Source organism: Cynocephalus volans, chromosome 8 (genome assembly GCF_027409185.1).
Source record: "Cynocephalus volans isolate mCynVol1 chromosome 8, mCynVol1.pri, whole genome shotgun sequence".
Classification (NCBI taxonomy): Eukaryota; Metazoa; Chordata; class Mammalia; order Dermoptera; family Cynocephalidae; genus Cynocephalus; species Cynocephalus volans.
The window spans coordinates 74,586,269-74,602,678 of record NC_084467.1 but is presented as its reverse complement, the minus strand read 5'-3'; the positions used below and the strand labels follow the sequence as shown (position 1 = coordinate 74,602,678).

General features: G+C 38.0%; 1 protein-coding gene across 1 annotated transcript; it reads left to right on the top strand.

The window, feature by feature from the left end:
• Positions 1–422: 422 nt before the first annotated feature.
• Positions 423–8,023, top strand: C8H1orf52 (chromosome 8 C1orf52 homolog). The gene is made up of 3 exons (XM_063106596.1): positions 423–717; positions 1,360–1,558; positions 7,288–8,023. The coding sequence occupies exons 1-3, from the start codon at positions 442–444 to the stop codon at positions 7,359–7,361; spliced, it is 549 nt and encodes a 182-aa protein (XP_062962666.1). The 5' UTR covers positions 423–441; the 3' UTR covers positions 7,362–8,023.
• The last annotated feature ends 8,387 nt before the right edge of the window (positions 8,024–16,410 follow it).

The following is a 16,410-nucleotide window of genomic DNA, read 5'->3' as shown; positions in this document are numbered from 1 at the left end:
TGGGGAGTTTTCCACCCATAAAGGTCTTCCATGATAACCGAGAGAAGCGCTCTGAGGGTAATTTTGCTTTGGAGGAGGAGATGCAGTGGGATCAGGAAGAAATACTGATCTCTCTGGGCAGGGACTAAAGTGAAATGACAGGAAAAAGGTGAAATTCTTAGCTCTTCTATGCCTTCAATAAATGCTTATCTAATGCTTAAAATTAGACCGGGACCACTTGCTCAGGACCTCCTCTCTTCTCAGGGCTCCTCAGGTATGAGCACGTGTGCCAGGCTCCGCCTCCAGCCTCACTCTCTCAGCCGAGGAGCAGGAGCGCGGTGCAGCCTCCAGGGGGCGCAGACTGTGAGCCCCTCTGCAAGACGGGGCGGGGCGAACAGCGGGGCGGGCCCTGGAGCAGCTTCCGGCTTCCGGTAGAGTCCTCAGTCTTTGCGAGCAGCCGTCATGGCAGCGGAGGAGAAAGACCCTTTGAGCTATTTCGCGGCTTACGGGAGCAGCAGCTCCGGCTCCTCGGGCGAGGAGGATAACAGCGAGCCGGAGGAGACAAGTCGCAGGGTCTCGGATCCGGGGAAGTCGGCAGGCAGCTGTGGGAACAAGGCGGAGAAGCGGCTGCCGGGACCCGAGGAGCTGTTCCGGAGCGTGACTCGCCCGGCTTTTCTCTACAACCCGCTCAACAAGCAGATAGACTGGGAGAGGCACGTCGTCAAGGCGCCAGAGGAGGTGAGGTCCCCGACCCAGTTTCCCGGTGTTGGCCCCGGCCTCCGCCCCTTTCCTCTTGCGCCCCCTGCTGGGGACCGGCTGCCCGTTCCCCCACACGCAGTCACACCCCGCGGGATGTCGCAGCACCCCCTCCCACCTTTAGCCCTGGGGGGCCCGGGTCCCCTCCCCCAGCCTGGTGGGTGTGAGACCGGACCGTAGCCCCCGCCCCCTTGTGTCAGGAGACCCAAACCTCCTCGCTCGGTGCCCCGACCCTGCGCGGCGAGGACTAACGGTGGTGACTCCCCCGCCCCCCCCACTGCAGCTTCTCCCCGAGACCCCTTCCCTTTGACGCCGAAGTGCCTGCGGTGCTGCCTCCAAGACAGTGTCTGCTGCAGCCTCCTGAAGGGGTCAGCCTTGGCGTAGTAACTGAGACTGGATTCTTCTTTGGTAACTAAAAGTTATTAGCTTTATTCATATAGGGAACCCTTTGGCTTTTCACTTAACAGTATTGTGATTTTGATGGAAAAATGTATCTATAAACCTTAAAAAGAAAAAAAAAAAGTCAGCCTGAACGATAAGCGAATGGCAGGGAGGTGCATGTGCTCGTATCCATCATAGGAACCTCGGTTCGTCACAGTGCTTCTTAATGTGCTTGCTTAACAGCCTCCAAAGGAATTCAAAATATGGAAGTCAAACTATGTACCACCTCCGGAGACCTACACTACTGAGAAGAAACCTCCACCTCCAGAATTGGATATGGCAATAAAATGGTCTAACATATATGAGGACAATGGTGATGATGCCCCACAGAATGCTAAGAAAGCTAGGCTTCTACCAGAAGGGGAGGAGACCGTGGAATCAGGTAAGGAGGGTCACACCCCAGTGGTAATATCTTTTGGTCCTTCTGGTGAGCTTAAAAAGAATGAGGTATTTAATGAACGAAATCTAGCTAATTGGCAAACTGATTATAATGGTCTTTGGATACGTTTTGCTCATATATCATATGTAGTTGGCTTTAAAGAGAAGTCTCTGATGTCTCAACCAGTAGTTGTTGTGTTTTAGTAAAAGATAATAAATTATTCAGGTTTTAAAATGATGTAATCATATCTGATTACATAACTTGCCTGCTTAAAACCCTTCAGCAGGATAAAGTCAAGGCCTTCTGTGATAGGCCCTGCCTCGCCCACTACTGTCATTTTGAATGGCCACCTTTTTAGCATTTTAAGATCTTGTAATTCAGAACTTAATAGACCATGCTATTTTATGGTTCTGTGCCTTTCAGAATATATTGCACCTTAGTCCTGAATGTTCTTTCTTCCTTGATAGCTTAACAGTAGTCTATGTGATTTAATGTGCTTTATAATTAGAACCAAACGAATTAATTCATAGGTTCTTGTGATTGCAGCTGTGAAGTGCTGAAGGCTTCATTTTATCTGAAAGCAGTTGTGCTTTAGAGCTAAAATTAGTGTGACAAAATGAATTTAACTGAGCATTACTAAATAATAATATAATAAGATAATGACTTAGTTGTCTGCCTTGCTTCGTAATTTCATCTCTTGGACTATCACAGTAATCCCTGCCTCCACACTCTTACTCCCTCCATTCCATCCTTCACACTGCAGTGTTCAGTTTCTAAAAGTCATGTCTGATTTTATAACTTGACTGCTTAAAACCCGTCACCAACTGGAGATAGAGTCAGGGCCTTCTATGATAGGCCGTCTCCCTCTCCCCTGTCATTTTGAATGGCCCCCTTTCTAGCACTTGAAGATCCTGAAATTCAGAACATAATAGACTATACTATTTTATGATTCCCTGCCTTTCAGTATATGTTGCACCTTAGTCTGGAATGTTCTTTCCTCCCTCTTTGACTGGTAAACTCATTCATCCTTCAAAATCAAACTTAAAGAAGAAAAAACAATTTCAGGTATCATTTCTAATTATTTGCTCCTCTGTACCTCATATATGCTAATGCTGTTGATTGCACTTATCACCTGTATGTGATTATTTTTCTAAGTGTGTCTGCTTTATGAAAATGGGTTCCTCAAAAAGAAGGATCCAAGTCTTCTTTATGTTTCATAGTTACTAGTACATTGTAAGTATTCAGTGGATAATTATTAAATTGAACTGAATGTTTTGGACTATCTCATTTTTTATTGAGAAATAATTGGTTAAACATATTTGTGGGGTATAGAGTTAAATATCAATACTTGTGTCCAATATATGATGATCAAATCAGGATAATTAGCATGTTCAGTACAGAATGAACTACCATTTTTCAGAAAAGGTGTGCTGGTTTTTTAAACAGATTTTTGATACAAGGGCTATTGACTTAGCCCCCTTTATGGAGAGTTATGTTTTATTTTATGAGAAAGGGTAACTAACAGTAATTCTTAACTCCAGTTTTGATTCTACCTAGCTTTTTCATTTCCTTCACTGGTTTCCCAATGTGTATTCGAAGTCACTAATGAAGGCACATCTGCAGTAAATGGCATCTTTTTGGAGACCTTAAATGAAATGGGAATTTATACCTTGTATAGTATTTTATATAATTAGTAAAAATGCTTTTTGGGGGGGGCAGCTAGCCAAAAAATACTTTTGCATAAATATTTAATCCTTATAACACCTTATGAAACCAGATAGGGAAATGTGGAAATGAGAGCTTATATGGCTTGTCCCAAGGTCACAACAATACCAAATACCAGGCTCTAAAATAGATACTTTCACACAAGTTTCCTAATTTATTACTTTTAGCAACCTGATACAGAAGTGTTACATGATTCATTATTACTGATTTACAGATGAGAAAAGTCTAATTAAAGAACTTGCCTAAACAAATTCACACAGCTAAGAAGCAGAATAGGGATTCAGATTCAGCCCTTTAAATGGAAATTATGCCTTATTAAACTGGGGTTTGGTCTCTTGATGTTTACCAAGCTAGAGTAGTTGAGAAATAGCTATTCTTCTGTAGGAAGAATGGCAGTATGGGCACTAAAGTTGATATTCAAACTAGGTTGCCATACGCTGGTGCTGTCATATCTTTTGTCTCTATATGGAAAAAGCCAGGATTATATACCAGAGCAATCAAGAAAATTCTTTTTTCCAGTTTGCCTTTTGAGTTCAGTTCCAAATATGTAGCAAATAACACTACTATTCTCATAGATAATTTCTGTCATTTTGAGCACATGATGGTCTTCCATCAGAAAGCGAATGTTGGCTACATCGAAAGACAGAAAACCTAAGGCTCAGCCAGTTTAAAACTGGATTTTAAGATTAAAAGATGACTCTGAAATCTTCAATTTTGACTTTAATGTTGGTTATTGAAAATAACTCTTCTGGGGCCAGCCCGTGGCTCACGCGGTAGAGTGCGGTGCTGATAACACCAAGGCCACGGGTTCGGATCCTATATAGGGATGGCCGGTTCACTCACTGGCTGAGTGTGGTGCTGACAACACCAAGCCAAGGGTTGAGATCCCCTTGCCAGTCATCTTTAGAAAAAAAAAGAAAAAGAAAATAACTCTTTCTTTTTGTAATAAATACCTTCCTTCCTAGAAATGATTTTTGCCATTTCAGACTCGCATACCATGTTCACAAAATCACTGTAAAGTCAACTGACTTTTGGTGTGGGGGGCGGGGGGGTGGGGGTGGTGTTTGAGCAGCTGACCAGTATGAGGATCCGAACCCTTGACCTTGGTATTACAAGGCAGTGCTCTAACCAACTGAGCAAACTGGCCAGCCCCTGATGGCATTTTTAACCTTTTTTTTTTTTTAATTAATGAAATACATGATATTTCATTAATTAATAATGCAATATCATGTATCAGAAACCCTACACTCTTAATTTATCTAACTTTTAGATTATCAAGTTAGCTTGTTTTTGTTTTGCCTTCACATTTTCTGCCCTTTGGCATTTTTTTGCCAGTTAACTTCTTCCAGATAATTTTTGTTTGTTTGTTTGTTAGTTTTGGCATCTGACTGGTACAGGGACTGGACTTTAACCTTGGTGGTGTAACACTGCACGCTAACCAACTGAGCTAACCATTGGGCTCTTCCAGATAGTTTAGAGGAGGAGCTGAGAAAGGCCAAAACTCGCCATTGGATCTTGCCACTTATCAGCATTTCTTGTTTAGTGGTTGTAAACTGTAGATAAGTAAGGCTTATATATTAATTGTAGATTTATTAATATGTAATTAATTATAAAAGCCTCGTTCATGTAGCTAATGATTTTTATTTTACTTTTTTTTAGAATTTAGAAAGTTAGTTTATATTGATAAGTTAAACTTATTTACCTTGGGCAACTTCAGTTCCATAATAGAAAAATTGTTTCCTCCACAGTGCATTTGTACTATATGGTACAGAGTAAAAAAGCTCAGTAAAGCCAAAGAATGAACATTTTCAATTTTCTTTTTTTTCCCCTGCAGTGGTTTTTAAAGGCAATGCCTTGTTATGACACTAGATGGCATTAGCTCTTTTGCTGAAGTCATTGATAGGAAGTTATTTTTTCAACCTCAGTAGTTTGTGGTTTTGTTGTTAATCAGTAAATATTCTTGTAATAAGTGGAAGATTAAAAGCAGAAGTGTCTCAGGATCATCTTTTTAATGTATATTAATAGTGAATTTTATAGTAGACTTAGAAAGTACTTTTGATTCTTATATTACCACTACTGAAAATAATCTCAAAAGACAAGCTTGAGGGCCGGCCCTTGGCTCACTTGGGAGAGTGTGGTGCTGATAACACCAAGGCCACGGGTTTGGATCCCTATGTAGGGATGGCCGATTGGCTCACTCAGGAGAGCGTGGTGCTGACAACACCAAGTCAAGGGTTAAGATCCCCTTACCGGTCATCTTTTAAAAAAAAAAAAAAGGCAAGCTTGAGGATACACTCCAGTTAAGAAACAAAGGCTTTGGCTTAAACTTTGAGCTATATACCATATCGATTGGTTTGTAGAGCCAGTGTTTTTCTGCATACATGATAAACTACCGATTAAAACTTTTGTTTGTAAATTCCTGGGTTGAGTTGTTGATCTGTATTGTATTTTATTGCACTGCCTACATAAATCCATTGACCTCTATGAAACAAATGGATAACATCACCATGCTCTGGTTGAAGATGAATGAAGATTAATAACATGCTGTTGATGCTAATTATTGTCCATATCAACAAATGAGATGTTCTTAATATGTTATAATCAGCAGAAAGGAATTGAAGGCTTAAGGATTTCAAATGTATTTTCTTCAAAGAATTTATGATTTGATATCAGCAGTTCTCCAAATTTTTTAATATGACGCCCCTTCCAACTTCAAAATATTTTATATATCACCACGTGATACCTGTTGAGTTTTGAGTATCTGTTGGTCAAGAAAATAAAATCAGGACTAGCTGGTTAGCTCAGTTGGTTAGATGCATGGTGCTGATAACACAAGGGTCCAGGGTTCAGTCCCTGTACCAGCCAGCCACAATAAAAAAATTAAAATAAAATAAAAAGCTACAGTTAATTCAGTAATGTGCTCAAAATGAATTTGAATTTTATAAATCATAACATCTTCTACATCTTACTCCATCTAAATGAGAAATGAGCAACTAAAATGGTACAACACATGTGTGTAAGGAGATAGGAATTAGCAACTAATCTGTGCTACTCTGTGTTTTATTGAACCATGTAGTTGGATTTGGGGGGGGGGGGGTGTGGCTGGCCACTACAGGGATCCGAACCTTTGACCTTGGTGTTGTAATACTGCACTCAAACCAGCTGATCTAACTGGCCAGCCTGGATTTTTTAATAGAATGAAAGGATCCACTTTTTCAGGCTTAACATTTTTATTAATTGGAAATTTTCTGGGACTATAGATACTAATAAGATTTTAGGAAAGTGTAAAGGACATTATTTTAATATAAAGTTCTTTTCTAGCCTCCTTTCCCCTCCAAATTCTCTATAATGTGAAGGGGGAGAAAGATGTGTTTTTCTTGTTTTCAGTAGAATGGTCTGACCCTCCCAGAAACGGGGGAAATTAGAACTAACTACACAGGTCAAAATTGAACATAGAGATTGAGTGAAACCTCTACTTGTGAATGTTTTTTAACTTCAAAATATAAAGATTTGTGGGGGAGGGGAGAAATGAGTTAGGGAGAGTTTTTGGAGGAGAAAAAGCAGATTGAAAGGAAAAGGATAGCAGATAGCCACTTAAATAATGTCATGGTTAGATATCTATTTTTTGTAAAAAGAAAACAATATGCTGTATTCTTACAAAGAGTATCTAAATATACATAATGTGTATATGGTAGAATTTTTGGGAGCAGCTTTTTCAGAACAAATTGATTTTTCTTGAAATAGAATCACATCTTTTAAGCTACCTTAATGTAGCACTAAAGGGTCACTTTGTGAATTTTGTATTATTGCAATTGAAAAGAAATTGGTTATTTTCACTTGTAGTTTAAAATCAGAATTCTGAAAGCTTATTTCTGGCTTTACTGGCAAACTTTGAAAGAAAGATTATTGATGAGAGTGATGATTTTAACATAAAGCCAAGGAGATTTTAATGCTTAACTTGGGTTCTTTTAAATTACTAATTGAAATTCTTTCTTTCCTATTCAAAGATGATGAAAAAGATGAGCATGCTTCTAAAAAGCGCAAAATAGAACCAGGAGAACCAGCTAAGAAGAAAAAGTAGAAAATAACAAATAACAAGAATTTCTGGACTCCTACTACACTTGTTGAAATGTTTCTTTAGGCAGATTAAGTTGGTATTGTGGATTATTGTGACAGAACATCTCCATGAAAGTACATATGTTATGAGCTAATAAGTATTGCCTCAAGAACTGTCCACTGTAGAATTCATTCTTTATTTAAAACTTGTGTGTATTTAAAACTCAAATGGTGACTTGTGATTGTGAAATTGACAACACTTGGAAACATTCTGCTATCACAGAATTGATGACATGCTTTAAGAGTTTTGTCACATGTTGACCTGCCAATGTTATATGAACCTTTTATAAAGGAATATATTTTTAAAGTAAATATATTATAAATGTACTGTGAACTTGTAGGGTGCTTTTCAACAGTGTTTGTACAGTGTAAATAGATCATGGAAATAAAATTACTTATTCAATATTACAATTATTGTATAACATTAACATTTGAATATTTGTCTGTGACAAGTACCCTCTTTGCCATGTGATGTTTTAGTTGTAATAATAAGTATTAGCATTTAGGGAGTGCCTCCTGTGTTCCACGTGCTTTGTGCATATGGTATCTCTGATATTCAGCCTGGTAAAGTAGATATTAATATCTCATTTTATAATAAAAGAGCTTGAGTAATTGTCAAAGGTTAAACAGCTGAGTGATTAATTTGGAATTTAACCCAAGACACTTGAACTCCAAATCATCACATTTTAAACCACCTGTCTACCAATAAAAATATAGTCATCTTTCAAGAACTGTATCAATTGATGTGTCTTCCAGGTACTCTTATGTTTTGATTGGTGGAGATCTTTTTCTCCCCTTACTGTATGACTGCACTTATCATATATTCCTTATATTATGATTATTCGTTAATTTCCCTATTAAATAGTAAGGATCTTCTACAAAGGGTTGCCAGATTTAGCAAATAAAAATACTGGACACCCAGTTAAATTTGAATTTCAGGTAAATGCATATGCAATATTCGGGACTTACTTGTACTAAAAGTTTATCTGAAATTTACATGTAACTAAGCATCTTATATTTTACCTGGCAGCCCTACCTCTACATGTTTTCTCCACCCAGCTCCTATTTTTAATGCTGTGCATATTATGTGGAAAAACACAAAACACAAACTGTTTATCCTGTGCTCTTACTCAGCAACAATCAATCAACACAGAAGACTGACTTCTGTGTCCAAATATGTGGGGATTTCTCCCCACTGGCAAGCAAGGAAGTAGTTCTGCAGCAGAACCAGTGGGTGTCTCCAGTTCAATTCCAACACTATCCACCTGGAGATAGCCTCAGATCCCACAGATTGAGGGCTCAGTCCCCAAGATGCCCTCCCTCCCTCCCCCAACTTCAGATTCCAGTTGCAAGCCCAGGCCTCTGGAACTTCTAAACTACCAGCTATAAATCAGGGTTCCCACAACACCCTCCTTGGGTTCAATTAGTTTGTTAGAGTGGCTCACAGAACTCAGGGAAACACGTTTACCGGTTTATTACAAAAGCTATTTTAAAGAATACAAATTAACAGTCCAATTAAGAGATACATGGGGCGAGTTCTGGAAGGGTCCTGAGCTCAGGAGCTTCCATTCCCCTGGGTTGGGGTGCACCACCCTCCCAGCACACGATGAGTGCAGCTATCAGAAGCTCTTCAGAATAGCAGTTCTCTTGGGTTTTTACTGAGGCTTTATTACATAGGCATGATTGATTAAATCACTGGCCACTGGTGATCAGCTTAATCTTCAATCCCTCCCCCCTCCCCAGAGGTTAGGGGGTGGGACTCAAAGTCCTTGGTCTTTCCTGTGACCACCTCCCATCCTGAAGCTACCCATGGGCTGCCAGCCATTATTAGCATACGAAAGGAGAGTCTAAGGATTTTAGGAGTTGTATGTCAGGAGATGGAGATGAAGACCAATAAATATTTTCACAATATCTCACATAGAGTAGAACTTAACAAAATAAGGGATTGTTGGGAAGATGTAATCTTTGATTTGAGTTCTACAGTCCAAAATGCAGTGCAGTTATAGTAGCAATAAAACAATATTGATGGTGATGGGGAGCATTAATCAGCTACAATGTATATCGACAAAATAAAATTTAAAAAAATAAATAAATAAATAAATAAATAAATAAATAAATAAACAATATTGAACAATAAAAAGCAGAGGTTACACACCGCATTAATCTTTCCATGATTCTTATGCCTTCAAGAGAAAATAATTAAAATTACAGGCCACTGCACATTCAAACTCCCAACTTAGATCAATTAGTCTTTGAGTTTAAAAAAAAAAAATCTGCAATCTTTTTTCCCCTGTCCTGGAAGCCAAAAGTTGGAAAAGTATATAAAATTTGTTTAGAAACATAGATCAAGTAGACAAATTTACAAAGGTAAGCAAAAGTGATTGTGTCTGCCATGGTGTTTTATAAAATGAGGAAGGAGCATAATAATGTGATGGCTTCCAGTATATCTTGAATTTAGAAAAACCAATTTTATAGGTGCTCATCCTCTAGATTTGCAAATATTTTGAATCTCAAAATTGAAGTAATTACTAAAGCAAGAATTTTTTTTTTTTTAAAGATTGAAGTTTTAGTATAGTGAAAAAATTGGATGTCTATGGTATATACTAGGGAGTGCCATCAACCAATAAAGCATGACCCCAGTGTGACACTGAACTAAACACAAATGAATCGAGATAATTGTGAGGTGGTGATTCCCAAGCTCTGGAGACTGGATGCATGTATTGGTGGAGCAGATATATCAGGAGTTACTGAAATATTGCAAGGTTTAAAATGAGTGTAAAAGCAAACCTCAGGCAAAAACAAACAAAAACAGTCCAGCATGCCACTGTCTGAAAATCTTCTTAATCTCTTTTTACTACTCATTGGTTCAACTCCCAACTTAGATCAATTAGGTTATGGCAGAGAACAAAAGCTCACTAGTTTATCCCTGGTGGTGCTTTTAAGCCTCCTTTTTAGAAAGTAAGGGAAATGAAGAAGGAAAAGTCACTTGTTTTGGAAAGGAGTTGCACGTCTTAATTTTTCAAACAGGTAATGGCTTACACCTATGGGATTATCAAGCAGCTGCTGGGAGATGTGCACCCGAGTGAGTACAGGTCATAGCTAGTTTTCATTTTATGAGGGAGAAGAGAGGACTTAGGAAGGAGAAGGCTAAATATTTTGGAGCAGTCTGACTGAGCCATTTGTGTCTCATTGGGTTTCTTTTTCAAAATATGGTACAGAAAGGGAAAGGGAAATGAACTTGCTTATAGCTTGCTTAACCATCACAGAAACATCCCTGGTGAAAAATGGACTTTCATATCATTCTCTACATCCATCACCACATTAGAGAATGGATTCATTTTCGCCTTCAGAGATGTCCTAGGAACATATTTCCACAAGTTTCTATGTGGATACTAAGGTAAAGTTTGGTTCAGTTAGTGAGAAGCCGGTGGGGAAGAGTTTTACAAAAATCCGTATAGATAAGAAAAATTCTTTAAGCATTTTCCTTGTTAGAAAATCAAGTCACTTGGTGTTTCTGATTATTTCCTCATCTTTAAAATAAGGAAGTTGGGCTGGCTGGTTAGCGCAGTTGGTTAGAGTGTGGTTTTGATAATAGCAAAGTCCAGGGAATGTTCCCTGTACCAGCCAACTGCCAATATATATATATATATATTTTTTTTTTAATGTGGATTAACTTCTCTCTCTCTCTGTGTATATACATACACACACACGTATATACGCACATACACACACATAGAAGTTAATCTACATCAGGTGTGACTGACTTCTGCTTGTACGAGATAATTTGAGAAAAGAACATAAGCATATGTGGGCCATATTTTAAAAACCCAAAGTGTAAATAGCTTTATAGGGCTATTTACATTCTAACTGGAATCAAAAAACATTACTGAAAAAATTGACACTGCTTTTTAGCCATTAAAACACTAATATCAAGAATTATTTGCAAACTTGCAACTTTCTCATCTTAACCCTTAATGTTGTGCAGTGCTTTTGAGTTCATGAAGTTCAATCACATAGTAATATTTTATTTTCCAAATCCCCAATTTGGTAGGTTTTATTATTTTCAATTTAGAGAATGGAAAATAGGCCCAGCGAGGTGAAGAAATGTACCCACAGATGCACAATGAGTTAGCTTCAGAGAAGAGAGTAATATGAGAAACTGATAGTACTTAGATGTAATGGCTGAGCATGAGGTTTCCTTTTATTGCAAACTATATATTTTTAATTAAAATATGAATGCACAAATGCAGGTTTGGACATGACGTACATATAAAACGTGCTGTCACACAATTAAGTTAGTTACAAAGCCCTACCAGAGATATTTGAAAAATGTATTTTTACAGGGATATATGGTCTGAATAAACTCAGCAACGCAATTTGATTAAGTAAAAAAACTCTGACTAATTTAAATACATACCTGGACTTTAAAATGTATTATTGGTGATATTCTGGATTTTAGAGTTTTTTATCCATACTGAATTGCTTCCCTATTCCACCCTTCATTTGCTGACAGTACAGAAGTTCCAGACATTCCTATGATGATGTGTTAAAACTCCCAGCAAATATTTTGGAGTTTTCATCAAATTCTAAAGCTTTCTCTCTTCATCTCCCTCCATATAGATAGTTTTTCCAGTTTAAGCACTGAAGCATTGCATTTTAATGAAAGAGAGAGAGAAAATACCAAGAAGCACTCGTGGGAATGGTCCACAAGGAGGGACTTTTTGTTCACTGATTAGAACAATGCCTTGCACATAGCAGGCACTCGATGTAACTGGTAAATGTTGAAGGTAAGCTGAATTTCTCACCCCCAGCTTAGGGGTGATCTGATATCTTGTCTTGGCATAATGCTATTCCTCTGTCCAGAAGCTTGTGTTTTCAGTTTTAAAGCCAGTAAGTCTTCTCGATGATTTAAACCAGTTTGAGTTAGGTTTTTTGTCATCTTCAGCCAAAACCATCCTAATGATGTAAAACTCATTTTACTCCTTTGGTTTCTTCCAGGTGCCCATGATATCCTGGTTCTCTTCTCTGTTCTCGTTGGTTCCTATTCTGCCAACTGCCCTTGAATGCCAGAGTAGCCTACATTGTTCCTCTTCTCATTCTTCATACTGGTTCTTGAGGATTTCAGCCACGTTCATGGCACCATCAGTAACACTCTGATGTTTCCCTACACTGTATAGCTTGCCACGGTGCTCTTGGAAAGCCCCAGATTTGTGTATCCAATTGTACATTGCCATTTGAGTCTTAAAGGTCCCTCCCTTACAATATGTCCAAAAGCAAACACATTGTGTCAAAAGCCACACCATCTCCCATATTTTGTTTCCAGTTAATGGCATCACCATCAACCCAGAAATCTGCCCTCTGCTTTCCTTCCCATCACAAAGGTTTGGTCAGTAAGTCCTGTAGTTTCTACCCCCTCATTCTCACACACCTCTTAATCCAGCTGTGATGAATCATTTATAATTCCCCAGATGTGCTATTTAACTTCTTGGTTCTATGCCTCCACTTATACCATTTGCTTGGCCTGCCCCTTCTCCATCTACCTAGTGAATTCTCTCTTTTCTCCAAGAGTCAGCTTAAGTATTTCCTCCTTTTTGCACCTTTTTAATATTTATCTCTACATTGCTTTTCCCCTATACTCAGTACTAAATGAATAGCCAACATTTATTGAATACTTGCTACGTGCTGGGCATTGTTCTAGGTGATTTATGTGTATTAGCTCATTTAATTCGGTGAGGTAGCTGTTATTACTAACCCTGCTTTTCAGGGCAGAAAACAGAGGTACAGAGAGAAACGTTAAGGAATTTGCTGAAGGTGGTCGAGCTGGGAGACCCAGGCAGTCTGGCTCCAGTGCGAGTGCACTTACTCCTACACTGCAGGGGAGACTAATGCCTGACTCAGCCAGTAGATTGGTTCATTTATTTGTGTGTGTTTGATTCAAAGAATGTCTTACCCTTGGAAGGCATTCAGAATACAAATATTTGGAGAATTAATGAATCTAAAAGCAGCTCACTAACGAGAGGAGCAGCATGGATTTAAAAACCAGAAACATTTTTCAGATGGATTAGATATTGTAAAGTCAATACGTAAATGTTTTAGGAAGATTAATGCATATTTCAAGGACTTAGTAGCTTCTTTATTACATATTTGGAGATCTTCAATTAAAAGCCTTAATATACAGTAGCAGGGCTGAGAATATATCCCTATCCCTCTGAAAATATTTTTTAGCTTTTCATTTGTCTTTCAAAGTCTACATTTTTCTAAGTAAAGTAGACAACTTGAAGCCACAAATTTTGCCTCAAATTTAACTGGCTTTCTTCTAACATTTCGAATTATGGCTTGAGTTTAGAATCATAGCACCTGGGTGTGGGAAGGCCTCCAGGGGTCCTCAATGACAGTCTTCCTAGAACATAGGAATGTCTTCAATGTGATCTTCGCCTGCTTTTTCTAGGCTCACAGGCAAGCCCATGAAATGACAGGTTTACAGCCTGAATTTAAAAAGTAATTTCCTGTGTGTCTGTAATATTTTGGTACCCAGGGTCTGTAACTCCTCTTCCTTGCCCTATGTTTACCATTTTCTGAAAAAGGAGAAGAAACAGGGATTTGGTCCATATCATTAAAGTAAACGTGTAGCTTTTTCCTGGTATAATCACCTGTCTTTGTTTCTAAATAGGACCTAAATTCTAGCAACCTTCCCTACCAGGAAGGAACGTTTGCATTAACATTTTAAACTTAGAATTCCTGAGGGAAACTGCAATGAAATAACAAAACAGTCATTTCCAATTAAGGAGGTGACTTGTCTGGCAGCAAAGCTATAAGAAACCAACCTAGAAATAACTCCTCTGAGCTCACCCCCACCCTCCTTGAGGCTAGGGGGATTTTAGGACCCTGTTGCTAGTATTTGCTTGTTTTCAGTTTGCAGATAGATACACATCCACATACATATGCCCTGAGCAGTTCTCTTAACAGTCAGGAGAACCCTGAGGCCTTCCTTTCCAATCCTGTCCTTAACTACAAAAAGTGGTTTACGAAGCTTAGCAGTAAAATTTCTTCCATAACATCTGGAATCCATATGTTAAATCTATAAGGCAGAAGTTCTTTATTTTTTTTCTTTTAATTTAGGCTTAATAACTTGAGCTCCAAATCCCCCCTGCCCCTGCCCCTGCCTCCCTCCATACCAAACTAATTAGGGCAATTATCTGAGCCATCCATGGCTACAGATCAGTTAAAGCCTGTTATTGAGATTAACAAATGAGAGGGTTAATTTCTCTTGACTGCTCCACAGTTGGGGAAGAAAGATAATAAGCCCTTACATTTGTTGGGTGCTTTTGAGTTTTCAAAAACTCTCTTTTCTCTACAAGCTGCCACCTAGAAGGAGGGCTTATGTTAGGGTTCCAGACTTTTTGGAACCCTGAGGTAAATGATTTAAATCTGAACTGAAGTACTGGAATTCACTATTATATACGAAAGAGGCTCCCCCAGCCTTGCTGCTTCAATGTGTAAAAAATATTTAAAGAAATAGGATTGCCAGGTAGTAGTAGTAGCCTCTAGTGCCACCTTGGAGAGGTTGACTTAAAACCTTAGCTGGTGGGTGGCTTTTTCTAGATTTTTTTTTTTTTTTTTGGTTTTTGGTTTTTGGCCAGTATGGGAATTGAAATCCTTGACCTTTCTCTAGAAAGTTTGACCGGTGTCCTGTGTATTTTTAACTTACTTAGAAGTTGCTGAATTCATCCAGTCACTCTGGCTAACTATGAGCTGCCTAGGTTTCTGCATTCTTTTTCTACGTATTCTTTTTCATTTGTTTCCATTGTAACAGTAGGAATGCTATCCCATGTCAGTCTTGCTGGGTAGCTAAACCAGAATCCCTAATTTAATCTTTTGCCTTAGAGGTCTATTTTAGATTACACAGCCTAGCACTGAATTTTCCCCCTCTCTGGCAGCTGGCAGTATGGGGATCCGAACCTTTGATCTTTGAATTTTTTTTTTTTTTTTCTTAATCCCAGGAGAGTAGTTGAAGGAGGATTGGGTGTTCTTGGCATTACCATGATTTTGACTAATTTTTCCAACAGGAATTTGTGAAAAGTTGATAAATAGTGATGGAGAACATGTTCTCAATTGCCTCACAGAAGTGCCAAAACTAAGAAAAAAAATCCATATGTCACAGAAGCAAAGAAAAGGAACCCTACATGCTTTCATTACTACAAATCTATTTAGCCTTTTCAAGGAGAGAAACAAAGTTTACACCAAAAATACAATAACAAATCACTATATTTAAGTCACATTATTTCAATTAATTCTCATAACATCAATGTTAGATATAGATGCTTTCTAATAGTAATAGTTATTTTAACATTTGTCTGATTATGAAAACAATAAATTTTTACTGTAGAAGTTATGAAAAGAAACCAAAAGAAGAAAATAGAAATGATTAATTCCAGGGAAATCCACTAACACTTTAATATACAGTATTTTCTTATTGTTTTTTCTATGTGTATAGGTACATATTCTAGACAGTAAAGATATTCTATATTTTACTTAACACTTAGCATTACCAATGCCGGTAAGAATTCTTCAAAAACTGAATTTTTATGCCTGTTTGACTTTATTGTATCATAGTTTAGTCAACCATTTATCTATTGGACATTAAAATAATTTACAAAATTTTCACCACTCTAAATAATGCTATGATGAACATCTTTGTAATTAAGTATTTGGTTGTAGTATTTGATTATAGAACTGCTTTTGTATGATTTCAAAATAGAGTTTTATGCACTTAAAGTTCATCCATTATGCACTTAAAGTTCATCCAGTTGGCTTAACTTCCTGCTCCTAACTTCCTGAGACCACATTTAAACAAGGATTTTCAAAATTTGTCTACATCTCCTTGAAGTCCTAAATGTTAAGTCTTTTGCCAAAAGCCAGCCCTTTATAACAGCCATTTGGCGTTTCTAATATGTCCTCTTTTTAGCTGTTCTCAAAAACCACATTTTTTTTTTAGACTACTCTAAAAAACTACT

Bases quoted from the DNA above. Each gene is read 5' to 3' on its own strand.
- C8H1orf52 (XM_063106596.1), top strand. From the start codon at position 442: ATGGCAGCGGAGGAGAAAGACCCTTTGAGCTATTTCGCGGCTTACGGG. The intron at 718-1,359 runs GTGAGGTCCCCG...CTTGCTTAACAG, and splicing joins TCGTCAAGGCGCCAGAGGAG to CCTCCAAAGGAATTCAAAAT. The intron at 1,559-7,287 runs GTAAGGAGGGTC...TCCTATTCAAAG, and splicing joins GGAGGAGACCGTGGAATCAG to ATGATGAAAAAGATGAGCAT.